A 23987-nucleotide genomic window follows, 5' to 3' on the forward strand; every position below is an offset into this window, starting at 1 on the left:
TCATGAAAGTATAGGAAAGATGGAGAAAGAGAGGATACAAAAGAGATTTTTGCTGGCAGTATAATGTAGTAAAAAAAGAACTAACTAGAAATTCCAGAACTGAAAAATATAATTTCTCAAAAGGAAGATAGTACGAAAAAGGCTAGACCAAGAAAAGTGCAGTTTGCAAATATGTAAATTCCTTTTTAAGTGCAAATTAGAGAAGCTCACAGTGAAGACATACACATAACAATATACTGAAAAAAGTAAACATCTTAAAGATGGATATAGATAGATAATATATGTTCTAAATGTTCCAAGTAAAAAATAACATTTTTATAGTAAAGCACAAATATAAGAACGTAGGTAAAATACTCAACAGGTCTTCACTGATGCTTAAGGATAGTGTTAGACGAATTAGAATTATTTACTGCATATTTTGTTTCTATATAGGTTTAAGAAGAATGGTCTTTAAACAACAAAATTTGAAATAACTAAGATAAAGAAGAAATTCTAGCTCAAAGTAGATGAGAATAGTTAGAGACTGTTTCAAATGAATTTGGGCTCCAGATTGAGATTCACCTCATGTCAGAGTTCTGAGAAAACTGCAGATGTCAGCAATCTTTGCAAATCTACAGAAAATGGGAGAAGGGCCAGAAAATTAGAGAAAGGAAAAATGCCCTGATTATCAGATGGCGGAACGGCTGGACTATGTGATTTACTGATCAATAAGCTTTATACTGAAAACCAGGGCAACAAAATTATCACTGATCAAGCAGATTGTGAGCACTTCGGAAAGAACCCTTAGATCACCAGGAGTCAACCTAATTTTTGCCAAATTATTTTACACAATTGATAGGATACTGGGTAGATAGACCTTCCTTTTAGCAGCATCTTTCAATAGAGACTTGAGAAAAAGATTGTGAAATGCTGGTTAAAATAAACTACTACTTGGAGTGTCAATGATTGTTTTAAAGACTGGTTTATCAACTGATTGCTTAATGGGTTGGAGTATCAACCTGCCCCTCAGACACTTTTATTAAAGATCTAATTGCAGCCGTGGGAGGCTTACTTATTAATATATGACATTAAACCCAGGAGAGATGGCTAATGTAGTAGACAGCAGGCTCAAAATTAGTTTAACAAGATGTAATCATGAGTTAAAACTAACAAAGTGATATAAAGTAGGAATAAATATAAAAGCTCACATTTGTATGTAATAGATAAGTAGGCGACAAGGATATAAAGTGGGAAAGACCCGTCTTGGCAGAAGTTGCAGTAAAAAATGTGATGCAATTACAGTTTTCTATCATTACAAGCTTAACATGAACCAATAAAGTAAAATTATTGCTAAAAGCACTAGTATAATCTTAGTTCTCACTGGTAAAGAATGATGTCCACTTTGTGTTGAAGCGGTACTTTACTTTTTGTTTACATTTTATGAATGGTTTTGATAAGTCATGGACAATTCTGGGAGGGAGGATTAGGATGAAGGAAAAATAAAACTACCTCTTAAATAATAGAAAGGATGTATATCTAGTTAGCTGGAGAAGACTCAAATTAGATTTTGCAACGGTTTTCCAGGTTTGAAAATTTTTTGAGTGTAAGAGGGATGAAATATGAATACATTTTTCTTCTCTGTGGATCTATAGAGGGTTAGAATCAGATATGAAGAGAGATTCAACTTAATATTAAAAAAAAGAAACAAACCTTTCTAGAAGCTGGCATTTTCTAATATAAACAAACAGTTTTAATAGGAAGATACTTGAGGTATTGAAGGAGAGGTGGATTAACCATCTTTTAAGAATAAGAGTTCTGTAGTGAATGGGCCTGAAGTTGATGTAAGTATTCTAGCATTATTCTAATATACTTTACAAATCTAACTTCACAACTAAAATTAGGGTACATTTCTAAGTACAATGGGGCTTCACTATGAAAGTCTGGTGTTAAAAGATATTCTTCAAAATGAAGATTCATCCTAGATGTTATCTTCAGCCTCTGGAAATCTTATAAGAATCCTGTTGCATGCTCTCAATATAACTCAGAACTTTGTGATGAACCTCTGAGGACTCTGTGTGATAATAACAAGGTTGCATTCAGATTATTGTCATTCTCTCTTCTTAATAGATACAATAGCCTTCACATGATAAACTCACAAGGGGTCTAGGACCAAAGAAGCACAGAAATGCTGGGCTTCAGGACTATTCACGGTGAATGAAGCTACAAAGAACTTCCTAAACCAGCCTGGCTGAATGACAGTTGAAATTTTGAACTTATGATCTTGACTTTGACAAGTAATCCTTGAAGAAGGTGTGACTCATTTAATGTTGTTCTTACCATATTTATTAAATTAAGGAACTCAAGCCCAAGGTCATGTGTTAAAAAACTCCTCTTTAAAAATAGCTGCCACTGCTTCTCCACTGAGTCAGACCAATGCTTGGCTTCAGCACTGCCCTCCTCCTTTCGTAGGATATCAGTTTGGTAAAACTCCTTTAGGCCCTGGCATTGCTTCTCTACCTGAAAAAAAGAGAGAGAATATAAATGAAAGTTAAGAACACTTCAAAACATTTTTAAAGGGAAAAATACTAGATTCCAGCAAAAGCCTATATAAAAATTTACTTGGAACCTACATTTCAGAATTCTTTAAATAATTATTAAGTACTGTCAACTTACTGAAAAGACACAAATCTATGTAGGTTGTTGACAGACCAGACTGACTACCACTGGATAGTAAATTGAGCTGACAAGCTTATTATACAGAAGACCTAGTTACTGTAGCCAAAATCATATTTATGTACTGTACATGTGTATGCTTTGCAACTGGGGACAATTTATGTCAAAGACCAATGTGGTTTCATTTTAGAGCTGAGTTTTATAATTCAGAAGAAAGATAAACATATAAAATCAAGGATTACAATTCAAAAGGAAATGTAAATCAGTGAAAAAATTATTCATAATCAGTAAATCATGACTTGCTTCTCCTCAGTGATAAGCCAGAACAAAAGAGTACTAATAATTATGAATTTTCTGTACATGTATTAATATTAAACTGCCTCCATGAGAAAATGTTATTGAGGTTACTTCACCTCCCTAGAATTATATTTTCTCATTGGCTAACCAATGTAAGCAGTACTAGATTATTTTAAATCAGTCTCTTTGGACAGAGTTTATATAAAATCAAATGTGCCTGTAGAACTATAGATTAACACAAAACTGGGTATTATAGAAGTAGTAGAAAAATTTTGAAACAATTTTTTAAGCATTTTGAATAATACTTGATAACCAATGGGCTTCCCTGGTGGCTCAGATGGTAAAGAATCTGCCTGCAATGCAGGGGACCTGGGTTTGATCCCTGGGTTGCGAAGATCTCCTGGATAAGGGAATAGCTACTGATTCCAGTATGCTGGCCTGGAGAATTCTATGGACAGAGGAGCCTGGTGGGCTACAGTCAATGGGATTGCAAAGAGTCTGACATGACGGAGCAACTTTCACTTTCGTTCAGTATAACAGCCAATAGGACAAGACTCAAAGAGTTCATAACTACTGAAAGCCATCTAAAGAAGGTACGAAATTTCAGGCAGTAGTTAGTCACTATATTTTAAAGATTTTAACATCTTTCTTAATTTAATGAGTGCTGCAAAGGGCACTCACAGACGTTCTCTCTTCTTTCCCCATATTCCATTTTTTCATGCCTCTCTTTTACTGATGCTTATTTCCTCAGCCCAGAGTGATCTTTTCTCAGTTTTCAACTCCTACTTATCCTTCATGAGATAGTTAAAATGCTACCTCCTCCAGGGGGTCACCTAAGATTTCATAGTAAGAACTAAGCATCTATCTCCCTGGGCTTCCAAAGGTAATTCTGGGAGAAAGAGAACCATAAGCAAATTATTATACCACAAAGACACAAGTATGCGCACCATGTTCTGGGCACGCTGAGGCGGGACCACCAACTCTAAAGAAACTAGAAAGCACAACGGAAGTAACACTCGATCTGTGCCTTTCAGAATTGTCCAGGGTGACAAGGAACAGGAGAAGGGGCTCCGGATGGAAGGAATAATCAGTGTGAAGGTACAAGGGTGAAACACGGGCTGGTTAAGAGCAGGATAAATGATCCTGGTGTGGGTGAAGTCCAGATAGCACACGCTGAGTGTTAAGATGCAAGCATGATCATTGGGTTGGGATAAAGCCAGCCAGCAGGTTTCAGCATACTTGGTACTCTACTCAACATGATGTGACACCTTCTCGTTAGCTGGAAACAACTGACAGCTCTCACAGTGACTGAAAATCAGCATGACAACCATCAGAACTTCAGTGGCATCGTGCGCTACAGGCTGGGGTGCCAATCTGATGGGCTGTCAGTTATGTGAAATTCTCAAAACCTAAACTTCAAGTCATCTTCCTTTCCTAACTGCTCAAAAATAAACCTCCTTGAATGTAAGTAAGCATGATGTCATTACAGGAATTCCCTTGAATATGGACTAGTCTCTTTTTTTTTAAAGTGAATTAATAATCAACTGTAATACATTATCCATTTGAGAGTAAAAGTTATAATTTGCATCACAAATTACATTTGTTATATTGCCTGAATTTTAGGAGGTAACATGATCAGATGTGCTTTAGAATGATCATTTTTTGAAAGGCATGAAGGGGAGAATTACAGAAGGCAGAGAGAACAGGCAGATACAATTTCTTTAACCTCGGCAAGGATGATGAGGACCTGCACTGAGGAGGTGATGATGGTACAAAGATGGGAATTCAGAAATCTCATAGGTTGTCTCTAAAGACAGATATGGGATAGCATGGCCTTCAGAATATGGAAAAACAAAAGGGAGGAGACTGGGGATTAAACCTCAGCTCTGATGTTTACTACCTGTCTTGTCTAACTTCCTAGAGCTTCAGTTTCTCTCATTTGTAAAGCGAGGATAATAGTGAATACATATAGGGATATTATAAGGATGAAACAAAATTAGGAATTAAAAGTTCAGGTATTGATACAAAATAAGTGCTCATTAACAGAGGGATTGGAACAGCCTTTCAACTTCTACACAGGACTTCTGAAAGATGGTGGGGTCATTAATCCAATGCCAAAATACAGAAAGAAACACGTTTGAAGAAAAGATAAGCAGTTGTGTTTTGTTGAGTTTTAAGGAGCCTTCAGAATACCAGTAGGTAGTATAATTGGAAGTTGAAAATATTGGCCTGGAGCTCAAAAGATTTGGGGCTGAAGAACTAATTTTGGGGTACTGATGCATTGAAAACCAAAAGTGTGTTGGTTGGAGGTGATTTTTACAGGGAGAGTGTATAGAAAGCACAAAAGAGAGAGCACAGACAAGAACTCTTTGACCCACCACACTTCCGGAACAGAGAATTGAATCAGGAAAAGGAAGTAACAGATAAAGAAGCAAACAGGATGATTACCCCAGTTCCGTGAAATATCCAAATAAGGCAAATCTACAGGGACAGAAAACAGATTAGTGCTTGCCCGAGGCTGGGGGATTGGCAACCAGGACTGACAAAAAGTATTCATAGGCTCTTTTTGGGGTGGTGGAAACATACCAAAACTGGAGTGCACTGATGTTTGCACAATTTTATAAATAAATACTAAAAATCACTACATCCTACAATAGGCAAGTTTTATGGTATGTAAATTATACCTCATTAAATCTGTTTTTCTTTATAACGTCAAAAGAGGTCAGTATGAGTAACTGGGTTAAACAAATATGGCAGAGGGATCAAGTGGAATAAAGACTGAAAATACACCATTTCATCTGTCAACTAGCAAGTAATAAGCTTATAAGAGTGTTTTCAATGGAGTGAAGAGTTGGTAGAAGGCAAGACTGAAACAAGGATAAACTCAGTGGCAGTGGGTGAGGACTGGAGAGGATCAACGAGGAGAGGAAAGAACCGTCATCTTCCCATCCCACGAGTGCAGACGGGAAAGGAAGGAAACCTATAGAGCGGTAGCCGTAGTGAGGGCAAGACTGCTTGGGAGAACTGCAGGCGAAAGAGAGGGAAGAGACAGAAGAAGCAAAGGTTCAAAACTCAAGGATGGATGCTGAGGCTACGTTCTGAAGGATTCAGGAGCAGACAGGGAGGTACCGAGGGCTGGTTATGGGGGGACACATGCGGAAACCCCACTTTATTGGTGACAGTGGAGAAGGGAGAATACATCCGTGGGTTTGGAAGCTGAGTGAAGACAAGGCAATTTGGCTCAATGGACTCATGTGTTTTTTCAGTCACATACAAGCTAAGGGTGCAGATTTAGGAATGGAAACTGGTAAGAAGCTTGAGAGTCACTACTGAACGGGCAGCAGCTAGAGGGCACATGGTAGCGGGGGGAGAGGGTGCTCAGCTGAGGAAAAGACGCTTGAATTTGTAACAGCACCAATCAGCACAATTGTTTGATTTTCCACAGGAGTGTCTGGGAGCTTGGAAAGAGAAGCAGAGTAAACAGAGTGTTGGATTGATCTAGAATTGGGAATTGGCAGAGTTCGGGTGGAAGCCAGGGAAGTGAGGGTATGGGGAGTATAATGGAATTGAATAAGCTGGCGAGGAGAGAAGGAAAGCCCACGGGAGGCTGGACAGACTGAAAGCCCTGCCAGGGTGGGGACAGGAGCCTCTGCCAGGTGAGAAAACAGAGTGAAAGCTGGGCAGATGAAAGGACAGGGAGTCCTTCTGTGAAAGTGCTATCTGAAAAGCTGAGGTTTCAGTCCTAATCACCAGGCCCCTGGTCCCAGAGGCCAGAGTGGCCAGTGGAAGTAAGTGCTGCGCTGGGAACTACGAAGGTACATTTTCTGCAATGAAGATGCAGAGCAAGTACTTCTTTGTACCTTCTCCACCATTTCAGGCTTGGAGAAAATGTTCATCAACAGAACAACCTGTCAGTTGTAGCACTTCTGCCAAACCCTGAGAGTTCAAGGCTAAGAAAAATTGAAAAAGAAAAATCCAGGATAAAGAAAGATGTGGAAAAGGAGACAGTGGTTCCCTGAGACTTCCAAGGCCTGGGCATGGCCTTCCTTCAGATGGCGAGAACTCAGACTATTGCAGAATGAGAGTAGATAGAGGCAAAGAGGGCAGACAGGCTCACGGTGGCGCGAGGTGAGGGTGAGTGTGGTGAGGGCACTGGAGGAGAAGGCTACTTGCCTTCGGTGACTTCACGCCTGAGGAGATTTTGCAGAGCTCTACCTGCCACTGAAGCAGCACCCTTCTCCTTGAAAGGAGAGTGCACACAGGTGCCCCCCTGGTGGCTCAGTGGCAAAGAATCCACTTGCCAACCAGAAGATGCGAGTTTGACCCCTGGGTCGGGAAGACTCCCCGGAAGAGGAAATGGAAACCCAGTCCAGTATTCTTGCCTGGGAAATCCCATGGACAGAGGAGCCTGGCGGGCTACAGTCCATGGGGCCCCAAGGAGTTGGACTCGACTGAGCAACAGAGCATGGGTACACCAGGGCCAGAGTTAAGGGGTGGGACTCCAGCGCTTTACTCTTTTTTTGTCTTTTTTTAAAATGTAAATTTATTTATTTTAATTGGAGGCTAATTACTTTTCTATTACTGATGTCACCTTCGAGAAGCTGGGACCATCGAGAGACGGAATGCTAGTCCACCAGAGGGAATTTTACACATTATTTAGTACAAACCAGTCAAAATAATGCTTCCTAAGCAGCTCTCAGAGGAAACTTATTAAGAAGCATTAAACAAGATGGATCTGAGATCAGACTCAACAGACCATAATTTCTAATTCTGTGTATTTTAAATAATTCATACACATTGCTTAGGTATTTTGAAGAGACTGATGACTTACTTTAAAATAGAAAATGACTGATTTTTAAAGAATTTTATTTTATGTTTAGAATATTGTAAATAATGGCAGGCCACAGTAAAAAGTGTTTCAACACAGCCTCTTTGTCATGTTGCCAAAGACGTCAGCCCATAGGTACTGTACCTCCTCCGATGACTTTAGAAATGCCACATAAGTTTGCAGGACTTGTGACCTGGAGTTGATGCTTTGGCCAAATATGTTTAATTCTTCCTCTAGCCATTTAGCTTTAGAAGAAAGCGATGCCAGTTCATCAAGTTCAAAATCATGTTTCTCTGTCAAGAGTTTTGCAGCTGCTTCTAATTCATGTGATGTCTCCTACGAAAGCCAAGCACAGGGGGTCAGCAGCTGACAGGGGCATCATGAACACTCACATTCCATTACCTTCGGTTCAGCCATCTATTACGATTATTAATTGAACTTGTACCAAAACTCTCCTCAATAAAAAGGCACATATTTCAAACTTCAAGAAAAGGCACCACTAAATGAAAACCATCTCAAATTACTCTTTTAGTCTATTAGCTATACTTCTTATTTAGAACATTCTTTTTTGTGTGTGTAGAGATAGGAGAAAGTTTTATTAGAAAGGTTATAAAACAGACATGTTTAAAATAATTATACATGATAATTGCTTTATGAAATTTACCAATAGCTCTAGAAAGCACTTAATTTTATTATATAAGAGATGATAAATTTATAGAAATTGTTTACTCATTTTTTAATTCAAAAACATTCTATATTAATTATTCAGTCTCCTTAAAATCTCCATTTACAAGTTTTTATTTTTTTAATTAATTAATTTATTTTAGTTGGAGGCTAATTACTTTACAATATTTTAGTGGTTTTTGCCATACATTGACATGAATCAGCCATGGGTGTACATGTGTTCCCCATCCTGAAACCCCCTCCTACCTCCCTCCCCATCCCATCCCAACCCTCTGGGTCATCCCAGTGTACCAGCCCTGAGCACACTGTCTCATGCATCAAACCTGGACTGGCGATCTGTTTCACATATGGTAATATACATGTTTCAGCGCTCTTCTCCCGAATCATCCCACCCTTGCCTTCTCCCACAGAGTCCAAGAGTCTGTTCTTTACATCTGTGTCTCTTTTGATGTCTCACGTGCAGGGTCATCGTTACCATGTTTCTAAATTCCATATATATGCATGTAGGGAATACGCTACAGATGAGGTCCGAATAACAAAGAGTCAGTGAATGTGACTTGCCTAGGGTGGCTCTTGTACGTTTTCTCGAGTGTAATTTCTGGCACATGGAATTTAACCACTGAGTCGATGGATGGGCAGGCATGCACTACATACATGACTGCCACTGACAGAGCTATGTTGTGAGACCAGGCTAGGGTCCAAGCAAACATGAAAGGCAGAAGCTACACCCTCATCTACAATAAGGAGGGACTGCTCTTGCACTTGTATTTAATACACTTCCCAAATACTCCACTAACCAAAGGTAACTTTCATTTACAAGCGCTGCTTCCACAGAGTACTCTGGGAAAAAGGAAACGGAGGAGTTTCTCCCCATGAAATGTTCTCCTTTCTCTCAAATTTTTAAAATAAAAAAATGAAATTGACTTCAGGCATGTATTTCATTTTAGATGTTTTAAATAATGAATTTTAAAAGTTTTTTTTTAAATAATGAATTAAAAACACCCCCTTAAATATTGGTTCATCTGTGAGTTTCAGGTGGGGATGCTATTTGTGAAGGAGACTCTTGGATAACTTAGGGGATTGGGATTGACATACACACTTTTATATACACTACCATATATAAAATAGATAATCAACAAGGACCTACTGTATACATAGGGAATGCTACTCAACATTCTGTAATAATCTGTATGAGAAAAGAATCTGAAAAAGAATGTATGTGTATATATATATATATATACACACACACACACACGTATAGCACTTTGCTGTATAGCAAAAACTAACACAAAATTGTAAATCAATAATACCCCAACATAAAATAAACATTAAATTAAAAAAAAAGAAATGATGGAATAGCGAGGCCGTTTTCCTGCAGACATGGGTACTTGTTGCACCTTCCTAACCACCTGGTGGGGCAGGAGGGGACTTTATGCAGGAATATTTGAACCCAAGCACCATGCGAAAGGGGTGAAAGGATGCTAGAGAAAATTTCAGATAGAGGAGGGGGCATCTTTTGTCTCTAAACACTGGGTGTGCAAACACATTTTTTTTTTAAACCTCCTGGAATCTACATTAATGCATGTTGCTTTTGGTAATTTTGTTTTGCAACTTACTCTAGCAGAAAATTACAAATAGCCTTAGAGAAGCACTCTCCCTGCCTCCTCTGGAACCCCCAGAAGGAGCTGCTAACATCTCCCAGGCAAGGAAAGAGGGCCAAATGAGTGCCTAATACCAGGCTATAATGCTGAGTTTCTGTGAGCTCAAACACCATAATAAATACACATATAAGTAATTTAGATGCATATACTAGTAGGATTTTTTAAGTCATTATTTCCCATAATACTAATTTAGAATTGCAGCCCTTAAGGGACCTAGGATTAAATTTTATAGCTACTGAAAAGAAATTATATTTACAAAATCATAACTATAATAATAACTCATTTTATTTACCTTAGCTTGTTTATCTAGTTCCAGATATTTACTCAAAATCTTCTCTGATTCAGAAAGGCTGGAACCGACATCCATTGCATTGGAAAGTATTGTGCTGATTTTCTGAATGGACATTTCAACCTTCAGAAATAAAGAATATATTGCAGCCTTAGCAATAAATATTGACATATATGCATGTATATGTGTAGGAAAGATAGATACTGCTCTCTACTTTCCCATTATACTTTAATATATATCAATTTAATCTAAAAATGGTCTAAAATATTTCAGAATTTTATATTTAATAATGCTGCTCTTCATATGAGGTAGTATTACTGACCCACCAAGAAAGGATAGATGTTTACAGATATTTCTCTTATTAATAGCAATGAGATATCAGCAACAATACACATTCTCTAAAAATTTATTATCTATATTACCTAGAAAGGATAATGCACTTGTCAGCACATCAATAGAGATGAACTTTTCTGGTTCATTAAATCACAACCGTGCACTATATGCTGAATTGAGCCCAATTTAGAGGTACATTTTGAAACAGAGGTTCAGCACAAGTATTAGATCACTCTATGGATTATTTTATTTAGGGCTGAGGGACTCTAGGGCAGCACCACTTGCTACACATATGATAACAAAACACAGGAGCATGCTCAGGAGACTTAATTGATGAAAGTGGGTGACTTCAATATACAAGGATAAATGAATATAGTGACCTGTAAAGGGTTCTATTCAGTTCAAGCTACTGCCTTGCTCTGACTAGAGGCCATACTTCTCAGAGTCAAATTGGCTCTGACTTCACAGTAGCAAGACAATTAGCAATGGCTGTTTGAGTTTCTACTGTTTTCTCCACCTCTACCACATTAGCTTGAATCTCAGGCTCCAGGGAATGCAACACTACAGCTGCCACCATATTTGTAATCTCCCTGGACCCAAGCGTCAGAACAAGGCTCACATTCCCATCTCTGGATCAATAACAGGCGAGGAGGCAATATAGATAGAGACCTGATTATTTAATGACCTCTCCTGTGAAGTCTATTAATTCCGCTTGTGTAAGTCAGACATGTAAGTCCATTGAGGCAAATTAAAAAAAAAGAAATCATTGAAAATTTGAGACCCAGCCTTTGCAACATGGTTCATTAGCATTAATGTCATTGAGATACTACTGGGTTTTGCTATAATTCCATCCATAGACCAGTAATTTTTGTTTAGTCAAATAGTAGTTGCCTGGTTTCATTCCTTTTTGAAAATTGGAAATAAAATTCTTCAAACCATTGTATTCACTTTGGAGAAAGAATTTTACATGTCTGGTTTTATTCAGAGTGGCCTTGGTACTTTGCACTGTCTTAGTTCAATAAATTATGATAACGGCAATTTATTCCTGGAACCTGTAAAACTCATGATTTTTTTTTTTTTTATTGGTATGAGCCTGCTGGTAATTTTTAAATTTATTTTTGGCTGCACTGGGTCTTCACTGCTCTGCTGGCTTTTCCCTAGTTGCCGTGAGAGGGGGCTACTCTCTGGCTGCAGTGTGCTGGCTTCTCATTACAGTGGCTTCTCCGGCTGTGGAGAGGGGCTTTAGGGCACGTGGGCTCAGCATTTGTGGCTCCTGGGCTCTAGAGCAGAGGCTCAATAGTTGCGGTGCACGGGGCTTAGTTTCTCTGCAGAAGGAAGGATCTTTCCAGACCAGGGATTGAACCTGTGTCTCCTCTGCAGGCAGGAGGATTCTTTAGCACTGAGCCACCAGGGAAGCATTACCCACTATTCTTCTATCGTATGGTGCCATGTCAATCAAAGCATGCATATGGGAGCCGTGCACAGAACCACGTACATCAAGCAGAACACAATCCCAATTGTGCACCTGGTTCAGTGAACACAGTTAACACAGTTCTGTGCACAGTGAGAGCTGCCTTTGTGTAAACATCCTCGAGGCCGGGCGGCAGGAAGGATGACCCTTCTAGTTTTGGCAGCCTGGGGCAGGGATGGTTGGTGAGTAGCAGCGAATTACAGCTTCATTCTGTTTGAATGTAAAGCCTAACGTGGGATGAAGGGAATCCTGAGATACGCCTGTCCCCACCATATGGGCCCACATTCCGTCATTGCCATACCATCATGTCACCACCAGGTAAGGGGCCGCATCTAAATAGCATTATACCTGAAGGAGGACACACTTTATGAAATTACCTCTCTTAGGTGGCCCTCCACCGAGGCTGTGAATTGCTGTCTCTTAAGAGCAAATTCCCTGTGCGCCGAACACTGTTGAGTCAAATGTTCTACCCGTCTTCCGAGGCAGCCCATAATCTCACGGACACCGGTCAGCCGAGAGCTGAATGGAACAAGCCAGCTGTTAGTTCACTCCACCCTTATAGAGAAGCCCCAGGAGCAGGGAACATTGCAAGATGAATCTTCCATAAGTATGACTTGATAAAAGTTATTAAGCTTCAGGCTTCAGGATAATAGAAGTTAAGAAGCTGCAGTCCTGGTACAGCACAGAGCAAAACCAAATGATGTTCTTTTGTTTAAGTCCGTCCTGAGGGAAAATATGAGTTATGCGTTTTTGCAACCAGGTCTAATCTTCTTTCCTAAAGATTCACTTTTTAATATTTCTCTAAGATGTTTTGAGAGCCCTATGGCAGAAAGCACAGTATGTCTGCCAAGAGTTTTCCTGGGGGTTTATTTGAAAGCTTCATTTATCTAAAGATGATCTTTGAATAGAAATGTATATCAGCCAATTAACAAAACACTGTCTGATCCAATAGGGTAAAATATTCATGTGATATTAGGTCTTGGTTCTGAATGATTACAAATACTCAAGGCTGCAATCATTAGGTGAAAATCAAACTATCACAAATAATGAGGAATCTGATGTACACTTTCATAAAAAGAAACCAAGCCTCATATTATAATTTTGTACCTGTTAATTATACACAGGTATAATTTTCTCACAAGGGCTGGCCTTGTGAGAAAAAGTGACATGGCAGTTCACAAAATAAAAACGCCTTTAAAACAGCAAATGAACTTTGAGTTGGACCCCCTTTGCTATGGTCTAAAGACACACTAGCACGTTTCCAAACCATTTCCAACACAGGCTTACCAGCAATGCCAGACAGTGGAAGGACAGAGCTGATGCAATGAGCACTTTTACGGTGTTCAACCTATCACTGAGACAGAGCCTCTCCTAATATGTGAGAAGCTGAAGTCTTTCATTTCCCACCAGTCATTTCCTTCCAATACTCATGAAGATGAGCTGATAACTCTTACATTTAATTACCCAGAGCTTAAAAAGAACTTGGAGCAAGATACAGAATTCAGTAGTTTTACCTCAAATAATTAATTTACGGCTTTGTAAAAATGAATTTAATTAGTAATGAAATGAGGGCAGGATCCCAAATGCCTGAGAGGGAAAGAGACTTCACAGGAATGACAATGAGGCTGCCAAAGAGTTGAGGGCTCATCAGGTCACTTGAGAATCTTGTCGAATGTACATGGGATTCAAGTGTGTCCTGTGGGACCACCAGAGGCCAAGAGAAGCTTGATTTTGGAGAAATCTGATTCCTGACACATAGTGTTTCAAAACATTAAAACTTGTTCCACATTTTAGTAACTCTGAGACGGTAAAGAGTATAATCAAGAAATCAGGAGAGTTTAGGAAATAATTCTTCATATCCACGAATTCTATAAAAGTAGTGTATTGGTAATAGCAGTCATATTTTGACTATATTTTAGACTTTGTATGCTAAACAGGTCCTTAAAATCCCAGTTGTCCTAAATGTTATAGTTTTCTGTAAAATAGGCAAATTTGGAATGGGAAAGATAGAAAAGGTGAGTAAGTACTGTGGAAAGAAGGTACAGAGAATACAAAAGGTAAAGCTTGTCAAAGTAAATGGGAAAGCATTTTCTAAGAAATAATCCATTTATGGTGACAAGGCACCATTTTTAATGTATTAGGTAATCTCTTCTAATTCTCATAACTACTCTGTAATCTGGCTATAACTGTTATCTCTATTTTGCAGATGAGCCAAGTGAGGTAGAGAAATGCTCAGCAATTTACCCAGGTCACATTTATTAAATGGCAGGGCTGGGATTTGAACCTATTCATCTAATCTGAATCCACATTCTTTACCACCTCATGGTAATAATTTTTCTGGGTCGCTGACATATGATGGCGGGAAGGGGGCGGGATATTCTTTTAAAATTTCACTTTCCCTTGAACTGACTGTTGATGGAAGCAGGATAAGCCTGGCAGGCATGCTCTTCTGAAATTGGCAGTCTTGGCCAGATAATTCAATGTCTGTTGGTAGTTTGCAAAGTGACCACTAGAGGGGCCTGATATCTTGTTCAGATTCACATCTTGAAGGTCCCTCTGGCACAGAGAATGGAAACAGGAAACAAAAGCCAATCAAGCATTTATTCTGTAAAAATACTGCTTTTTAGCAACTCACAATTTTAATTTAGATGAATCATCACGAGCCAAATAGAATGTCTCTCTCTCTCTGTCTTTGAATGGATCATTCATTTTTAGTTTTCAAAGACCTAGGAAATCAGTCTCATTTTGTGGTGATTTATACCTTATCTTGTGTATCTACTGCATTGTAAATTAAGGGAAAAGGCAATATTCTTTTCATTCATTTATCCTAAGCAACCTTGAATACAAAGCCTTGTTAAGAATTAAATCAATGCATATTTTCAAATTAAATAAAATACACTTTGATCAATATTTAAGGGAAGAGAAGACACAAATTTAAGGAGCAAGAATATATGCACAGATAGTTATTGTATTCAAAATGTCACTAGTAACAGCTTCCAACAGTTTTTAAACCAGGACGACATTGCCCTTTGCCTAGTTATAGAACTTTTAGGCTATCCGAAAACTGCCCAATTTCTTCTTTGATGGTTTAGGATTCATAGTTAGGCTCACTGATACTTATCTCCTCTGTTTCAAGTCTTACAAGGACAGACTGAATTGCCTGTCCCATGCGCATACCCTTCTTATTTGTGGCTTAGACCTCTTTTTTAGTATAAGTTCTCAATCATTTTGCTCCCAACAGCCAGCTCCTGTTTTCGTCTGTGTCCTTGGCTAGATCATCTCTGTCAGGTGAGGAGGCATTAAACCCCTTCCCTCTGAATGGAACCTTTATCTGTCACACTCCTGACCCCAGGTCTGTTTCCTCTCCTTTCCTCCTTGATGAAAACCTAATCTGCAGATTATAACCGCCCTATCCCACATTTTCAGCTGGAAACTTGAAAAATTGATGCCAGATATTTTCTTTTGAAGATTCCAGACATTTCTTTTGAACATTCCAAAACATTTTAAAACATGTATAGCCTCCCTATTGCCAATTTCCTCAGAGTCTGAAATGCAGATTGTTTGATCAAAGGAAAAGTATGACCTCAAACTCTGCCAGCAATTCTTACATGAACTGAAAGTAAATTAATAGAATTCCATTAGTCACCCAGTATTACTTCACAGTAGTGTTACATAAGTGATGGGGCAAGAACTGTGGGCAGACAAAAGAAATTAGGTAGAACCAAGTTCCCTGGGTATTTTGTTTTGACTCAGGACACACTGCTCACGAGCTGCCTGATGGGGTAGAAGAGAAGCGACCAGTGGACCTGCTTTCTAAGCCTAACAATCTGTGGCTCTGTAATTTACATTGGAAATATTGCTTGATCTTTAGGCACTCCATGAATGGATTAAATGGTTCCTGCCTGTAGTATGAACATGGGGTATATTGGATTATTCTTGATATCGATTTTGACTTCTTCAAGCATCACAGAGGCTCAGGAATGATAGACTGTGAAGGCTCTTTAGATATTTGTTAGAAACTTCACCATGGAAGTATTTTCTCCCCTATTCATTAAGCCAGGAGAGGTGAGGGAAGGGGAAAGAAAAATTATATTTCTCCCTAGAGAGCAGAGACATATTGATTTCAGGCTCAAAAATAGACTGTTATATTTCCTATATGGAAGCAGTTGCCCTACACCTTTGTATTTGTTACAAACTGAGGCTGCGGAAAGGGAGTAAATCCCAGTGCTAATACGTTTTAATAATTCTTTCCCAAGAGCAGCAAGTTGCTTTCAGACCTTTCATAAATTACTACTGGCAGTCCATCTGGATTAGGAGCTGAACCAGATGGTAAGCACTTGACAGCTTACTCTATCTCATCAGAAGGAATCAGCTGATCATATTTTTCTTATTGTCTATGGACAAATTATACTTTGAAAATGGGAAAAAAATTATCTTCCTTATCTTTAGCTTGCTACTTCTCTTGACAGGAACTCTTCATGTTCAACATCTTTATTTTGCAGGAAACAACCACCTCTCTAGTTTTCATCCTTACTTTGAAAAAGTGCCATTCTAACTGAGGAAGTGAAATGCATGTTTTCACAATAATTTTTTTTTCTGATTTATGTTGTATACATTTTGAATCACTGCCCATCACACGGATATCACACCCACACACATCTCTCATGCACACAAGAAAATAAAGAAACATAAGTAGTAAGTGGGGCTGAAGCTACAGGGTTCCTGGGTTCAGATCCATGCAGAGATGCTCACAAATTTCATTCCTGTGAGGACAGAGAAACCAAAGCATGCAACTCCATGAAGGGCAGAGATCAGTAACAGTGATGGGGTTTTCCCTCCTTACAAAAGGAGATTGAAAAACTCTACAGCTAGCTGCTGTAGGAATCAGACACTGCTGGGCAGTCAGGAAGCCCCACTCTTCCCCAACGTGGTTTACTGGCTGCACCTCTGAGAGCCACAGTATCTCCATGTGAGCTTGGGTGACCCTGATCAAACAGCAGAAGATAGCTGCTGGACTGGAGACCCTGTAGATCCAGGTAGAAGTCACTGCAAAGCTGCTCAGGAGGAAAGAGAAAAGAGGAGAGAACAAAGCAAGGACAATGAAGCTGAACAACAAACACTTTCCATCTAGAGGACAATCTACAATTTCAAACACAGGAGGAAAATGAATCCCAAGGAAAAACACCCAACAATCAAAAGCTAAATGTACTCCATCTGAAATGAAAATAAGTAGAGCAATCAGATGAGAGATAAAGGAAGAGAGAGATAAACAAAGATAGAGAGATAAAGGAAGAGAGAAATAAAGGAAAAACCAATACCCATAATAAAGAAACAAAAAACTCTGAAACAAGAACAGTCAGAAATAAAACAAGATTGGATAGAAAAAAGGAGTTAGAAATCCTAAGAGTGAAAATAATACAGTTGTGCAAACAATCAGAAGAATCCACTGTTGAAAACAAAGGGAAAATTAACAAGACAAAAATGAATCTGATTCATTTTTGAGGGAATGCAATGCAAAGTGATCAAGGAATGAAAAATGTGAAAGTTAAGAGACAGACTGAGAGGCTCCAAGATTCTTCTACTGGGAGTTAATGGAAGAAGGAAAAGAGAGAAAAAAGGAAATTTATAATTAAAGAGATAATTGTGGAACATTTTCCATAATTGGTGACATATATCCTCAGGTAAAAGGGGCACAGTAATAGCTAAACAGACAAATACTCTCATTTGAGATAATCTGGAAGATAGAAACATACATTTTAATGTATTTCCTTCCAAAAAGTTTTTCCCTTTGCAGTCCTTTCCACCCCCTCCCCCTCCAAAGTTACTACAGTGTGGTTTGGATCCTACTTCACCCTCTCAACATTATATTGTGAGGCTACCCTGTCTTCAAATATTTCTCAAAAACATTCTTTTGATATTGGATTAGAATATCCCACACTATGCTTGCCCTTAAACTATTCAAACATTTCCCTATTTTCTGGACATATGTAGGTGGTTTGCAGGTTTGCACCATTATAAACAGCACCATGATAAGCATTTTATTCATAAATATGTCCACTCCCATCTCTCCCGTGTTCTTTCCTCTCTAAGCCCTCTCGTTGGAGAGAACTCTCCTTCAGTGGTCCAAAGCACAGGTTTCTACCCCTTTAGTCAGCCTTCCTCTGTGGATGCTGCAGTTCCAAACCTTTCTACTCTGGGATCATCACTATTTCACATCACAGCATTATCAGTTAATAAATCCATGCTGTAATGAGTGACTCCTAGAAATTTTCTAAGAACCTAATCAGTCGTAGATTTAATGGAAAGGGTAAACTTTTAGTGCCTTCCGTACTAAGAGTTTCAAAATTATAAAAGTCTTAACAACGGTAACAGGTCCAGATTGCAGTTATGACATTTACTCAACCTCTAAAGAGAACAACTTAATATAGATTTGAAAATATTTGGAAAGTGGCTGAGTTAACACTGTCATAAGAATTCAACTTTGCAATTTCCCAACTTTCAGGATTTGACATTTACCATCTAAATATATCATCAGACTTGAAAAAAAAAAAAGTTCTTTTAAGTTCTTAAATGCTTAGCAGAATTCCTACAACGTGTGATCTTGGATGACTCTGTAATACAAAGGGATTCTGGTTTTGTTTCTCTGTTGTTGTTTTTAGTTTGTTGGTGGGTAGGGATTTATTTTTGTGTGTTTTCCACTTAAGATCTTTTACAATATTTTTTCCCTGACATAACCTTTGCTTTATGCCACATTAGCCCCTTAACATTTCAAATCAAGTCATCTAATAGGTAAATATTGAGATAAGGAACATAAAAGAGGTTTCTTTATGGTTGGCTTTAAGGGCTGACCTCAAGCTGATGTCATGGTCTGGATGAAGAAATGATGCTATCACAAGTCAAAATTAAGGAATGAGTCAGAAGACCACAGAGTGAAAAGTGAAACTATCGGATACAGCCAACAAATGTAAAGGAATTAAAAAAGCATTGTGTGGTGGGTATTGATTCTGTTCATCTTGGTTGGAAGATGCAGACCCTTCACTCATCTTAGATGATCAAATCCAACAATGGCCCTTTCAAGTCTCATTCCTTCACTTGACCCATCCTGACCACAGGGGCTTGGGACAGTGTCTCTCTTCTCTGAAGAGGTCCCCAAGGCTTCCTCAGGCCTAAGATCACTCCCTTCACATCTTATTCCCTGACTGGCCATTAATAAGGTTCTGGAGACTCAGGAACAGATTTATGCATCTTTGTCCTTGAAGCCCAGCGCTGGTATGTCATGTGAGATGCTTATATACGTACGTTCAATAATGTTTTAAATAAACTGAAAAAAAGAAAAACTTCACATGGAAGGGGAGATTTGAGTTGAAACTAGAAGGTAGATGGAGCACATTCTAAATGCACTAGAATTTAAAAAACAAACAAAAAAAACACCTTCACCGGGCTTGTTGCTAGTGACTGAAGTTGAAAGCGAGGAGACCGCTAACAACCTAACACAGTGGTCAGACCTGCACTCTCTCTACCCCTTCTACTGTGACAGATGGTAGGACAAGTTGCGTGAACCTCTCTGAGGCAGCTTCCCCACCTGAAAAAACAGGACAGTGATAACAGAAGCACCTGTATAACAGGGTGGTTTGAAGATGAAATCTGTTAATGTGGATAAAGCACACACACATTGCCTTTATTGCCAGTGAGCATTTGGGCATAGTCTAACTCCCACTTAACTCTTTGATCTTATCTTAGGCCTTTTTCCCTAGTCACCCTCTCCTCCAGCAAAACTGTACTTATTTCTGGTATGGTTTTGCTGCTATTTTGCAGGGCCTCTCATCTCCCAGCTATTTGCATGACAGCTCTTTCTCTTCAGGGAATCCTTCCCTGACTACAATGTCTAAGATGGTCTCCTCCCATAGGCACTCTTTATCCCATTCCACTTTTTATTTTTCTCACAGTACTCATTGCTCTGCAAGAGCATCTCATCTATTGATTGGTCAGTTGACTATTTCTTCCCACCAGAATATAAATAGCTTGAAGGCAGGAACTTCATCTACTGGATTGGATACTTGGAAGCATCTGATTTACAAAAGACAATAATATTTGGGCAATGACAAAATGAGTGACTGAATGAACCATGGTCTCTCCAAACTTCACTATCACTCACATTATCAATCAGGGTAAGCAGTGGCTGTCAACATAAATGAAAATCTTGGAAAGAGGAAAATCCTAACTTATTCCTGTTTTTATTTCTCTGTAAAAAATAAACATATGAAGAATTAACATTAAATAAATAACAATAAATGTTAGAGCAAGAGGGCAATACTGAAGGTTATGCCAAAGTGTTTAGTCAGGATGAGGTTTATAAGTTTCAATTCACCACAACAAAATAGAATGAAAACTGAAACAGTCTTTTATGCAGAAATAGAAATTGAGTCAATTCAGAAGCAAGTTTACTTGTAAATCTGAAGTTAATTTTAGCAAACAGGAAAAGCTAAATGAATACTTTATAAGGTAGCCTGGTCTTACTGGGTGCTTCCATGTTTTTGAGGCCTGTATCTTTCTGAATTATAGTTTTATCTGGATATATGCCCAGAAGTAGGATTTCTGGATCATATGGCAACTCGATTTTTAGTTTTCTTACGAAAACTCCACACTGTTTCCATAGTGGCTGTTGGTGGGAAATTACCTTCCCACCATCATTGTAGAATGTTTCCCTTTTCTCCACGCCCTCTCCAGCATTTGTCATTTGTAGACTTTTAAAATGATGGCCACTCAGACTGGTGTGAGATAGTATCTCACTGTAGGTTTGGTTTGCATTTCTCTAACAATTAGTGATATTGAGCATCTCTGCATGTGCCTTCTGGCCATCTGTATGTCTTCTTTGCAGAAACATCTCTCTAGATCTTCAGCCCATTTTTTCGATTGCGGTTGGATTTTTTGTTGTTTTTATTGTTGCATTATATGAGCTATCTGTATATTTTGAAAATTAAGCCTTTGGTTGGTCTCATCATTTGCAAGTATTTTCTCCCAGTCCACATTTTCTCTCATGTTTTTGTTTATGGTTTCTTTGTTTTAGAGTTCTGAGCTGAGAGCTCACTGAGAAAAAAACAGGAGGGTCCCAGTTTTTGTCCAGTTATGGAAAACTTCATCCTCATACAGCATTTCTGACCAGCACTTCCAATCACTACAGCTTCCTGTGGCTTAATAAATGCAGAATTCTGCTTGGGAGCAGGGCACCTCTGGACCATCTTTAAACTCAGTGCTCAGAGATGATGCCAAGTAAGACCTAAGAGGAGGTGAAGAGGCCAGAATCCAGAACTTTCAACCTTTCTGTAAGTCTGGTGTGACCATTATCAGATCCCATCATAGGTAACTTGCATCATAGCTATTAATACATGCAAAAGAATGCGCTCAAATGCCTTTTACATTAAAGTGAATTTAGATTGTATGACAGATATCACACCCTGAAAAGATAATGAACAATTTAACAATGACTTAGAATTAGCACTTGAATGCACGGAGGAAATAGAAATGCAAGGAAACGTAAATTACCACCATTGATTCTGTGAGGCTGCCCCAGCTTCAAAGGTATTTGATTCCAGGATAGAAAAACAGTGTGGACCTGTTCCTAAAAGATAGCAATTACAGAAAAAATGATGACAAAATTCTCAGATTTACTGGGAAGCTTTACCACAGATAAATGTGAACTTCTGAAGTTCTGTTTTCTTAAGTAACAAGAAAAAAAAATAGATCTAAGGGTCTCTGAAATTCTTGAGTGCCCCAGTACTAGATTTTGCCTTTTATTTCCTCAAGAGAAGTGTTTATCTATCCTATTTCTAATATAACCTTCCCCAGTTAGTGAAAATGAATATGATTTGATGCAGTTGACTCCACTGTAGTCATTTGAAACAATCATGTAACTCTTAGTATTTTGCTTTTAAAACTCTTTGTATAGATGGTAAATAAGTAAATGAACCAGTTGTTTATTGGGTGCTTCCTGTGGACCAAGAGTGGTGCTACTGTACATGATTAAAAAGAAACAAAACACCTCTCTATAAAATGGGTGTCTCCATTTTTACTGATGAAGAAACTGAGGGTCATTTAGAGAAGTTAAGAAGTTTAAAAGTCATGGCATTGTTTTGGCTCTCAGAATGCATGAAATAAAACTCCTTTGATACTAGGTTCTAAGCTTCTTATCCATGCCAGTTTTCAAGTGCCTGACAGCAGGAACGTTAGTGTTTTGTGTCCTAGTAGTGTGGTGGGCCGTCAGAAGTCTAGGAAGCCATTGTGATGCTCAGCAACACATACTTTTCTCTGTGGGAATTCATGTTTATTTCCCTTGCCATTATTCTAAGCTATGGTTTCAAGCCAGCCATGGCTGCAACTGGAAATTTCCTTCTTAGGAGGTTCAGCTTCTCTCCCATGGTGATGACCCAGGTCATTGAACAGATAAACCATTCCATGAGGAAGGGAAGCAAGTCCCAAGTGAAATGCATGGGACTGAGGTCAGTAACTGTGTGGCTCTGGTTTGCAACTGAGATTCTAATGCATTTCAATTCAGCTTCTAATGGATTTCCAGAATGTCCTTTGCCAAGTATGAATTGCTCTTTACCTTCAATTCCTCCTGCAAAATGGAAATAGTATTGATTTGTAAAATTTTGTGAAATTTCAGGGCAACCAACACCTTGTAATCACTATGAAAGCTCATATATCTAGGATGTTGACAGACACTCTACTTCTTTTTATTTTTTAATCTAGTTACTTAACTATTAATTCAAGTTTCTTAAAATGGTGGCTAACTATTACTTCTATTAAGATTCAGTGTGCAGTCTGAAGAATAGAAATTTAGATGCCCCTTTGAAAAACTATGTATATATAAATTTAGACTAGAAAGAGCAAAGAAGGCAAAAAGACTGAGACTAGCTAAGTAAATAAAAATAAACATATTGACCATTGCAAAATGGATAGCCAAAGAGAGTCACTAGAACACTGCGGGTAGAAAGTAATACAAAACTGAAGCACTTCTCTATATTTAAGTATAGGAAATAAAGCATCCCTGATTAGAACAAACAGGATCAAGTCTGAAAAAGTACAAGTGAAGGTCGCTCAGTTGAGTCTGACTCTGTGACCCCGTGGACTATACAGGCCATGGAATTCTCCAGACCAGAATACAGGAGTAGCCATTCCCCTCTCTAGCAGTAATAAATTGTGACCAGGTTTCCTGTGCCAGGACTTAAGCATCAAAACTGAACACCAAACTTCAGTTTTTGATCAAGGAGCAGTGACTGGATTTACCCTCATGCCTTAAGCTAGACAAATAGACAAAGCATATAAAACAATGGTTCTCAGACACTGAGGGTCAAGTAACACAGGGCAGTGATCCTTGAGAGAAGGGAAATGAGTGGGGTGAGCCTTACATCTGCCTTACCTGCTGCCTGGGAGATAATTTCTAGAGCAAACTTTAGGGAAATGGAACCAAACAGAGTCCAAAGGACTTACTGATTTGAGGAGACAGAGATCAGACTTCAGGGAAGCCAAGGCATCTAGAATCTCTGGGACAGAATACCAGTGACAGTCTTCAGACTGTCAGGGAGGGGTCTTTAACTCCCTCCTGAGCCACCCCTACATGAAAGGAAACTGCCCAAGGCCAGGGAAAGCACCACAAGTAAAGAACAGCCTGAACAGAGAAATATAATCGTCTGTACTCTGAGAACTGCTTGCTAAACTGACATGGGACCATGCCCCAATTACAGCTGGAGACCTCACCACTTGCTCCATCAT

General features: G+C 38.8%; 1 protein-coding gene across 1 annotated transcript in view; it reads right to left on the minus strand.

Annotated features, from left to right (window-relative positions):
• The window catches only part of CCDC141 (coiled-coil domain containing 141), a 230638-nt gene that overhangs the window by 51788 nt on the left and 154863 nt on the right, over positions 1–23987 (minus strand). Inside the window, exons 9-12 of the mRNA XM_005675907.3 lie at positions 12593–12734; positions 10415–10534; positions 7922–8113; positions 2317–2496 (exon numbers count right to left, since the gene is read on the minus strand). Coding sequence (XP_005675964.2) covers positions 2317–2496; positions 7922–8113; positions 10415–10534; positions 12593–12734 — 634 coding nt within the window. The remainder of the gene's footprint in view (positions 1–2316; positions 2497–7921; positions 8114–10414; positions 10535–12592; positions 12735–23987) is intronic.

Source organism: Capra hircus, chromosome 2 (genome assembly GCF_001704415.2).
Source record: "Capra hircus breed San Clemente chromosome 2, ASM170441v1, whole genome shotgun sequence".
NCBI classification, from domain to species: Eukaryota; Metazoa; Chordata; class Mammalia; order Artiodactyla; family Bovidae; genus Capra; species Capra hircus.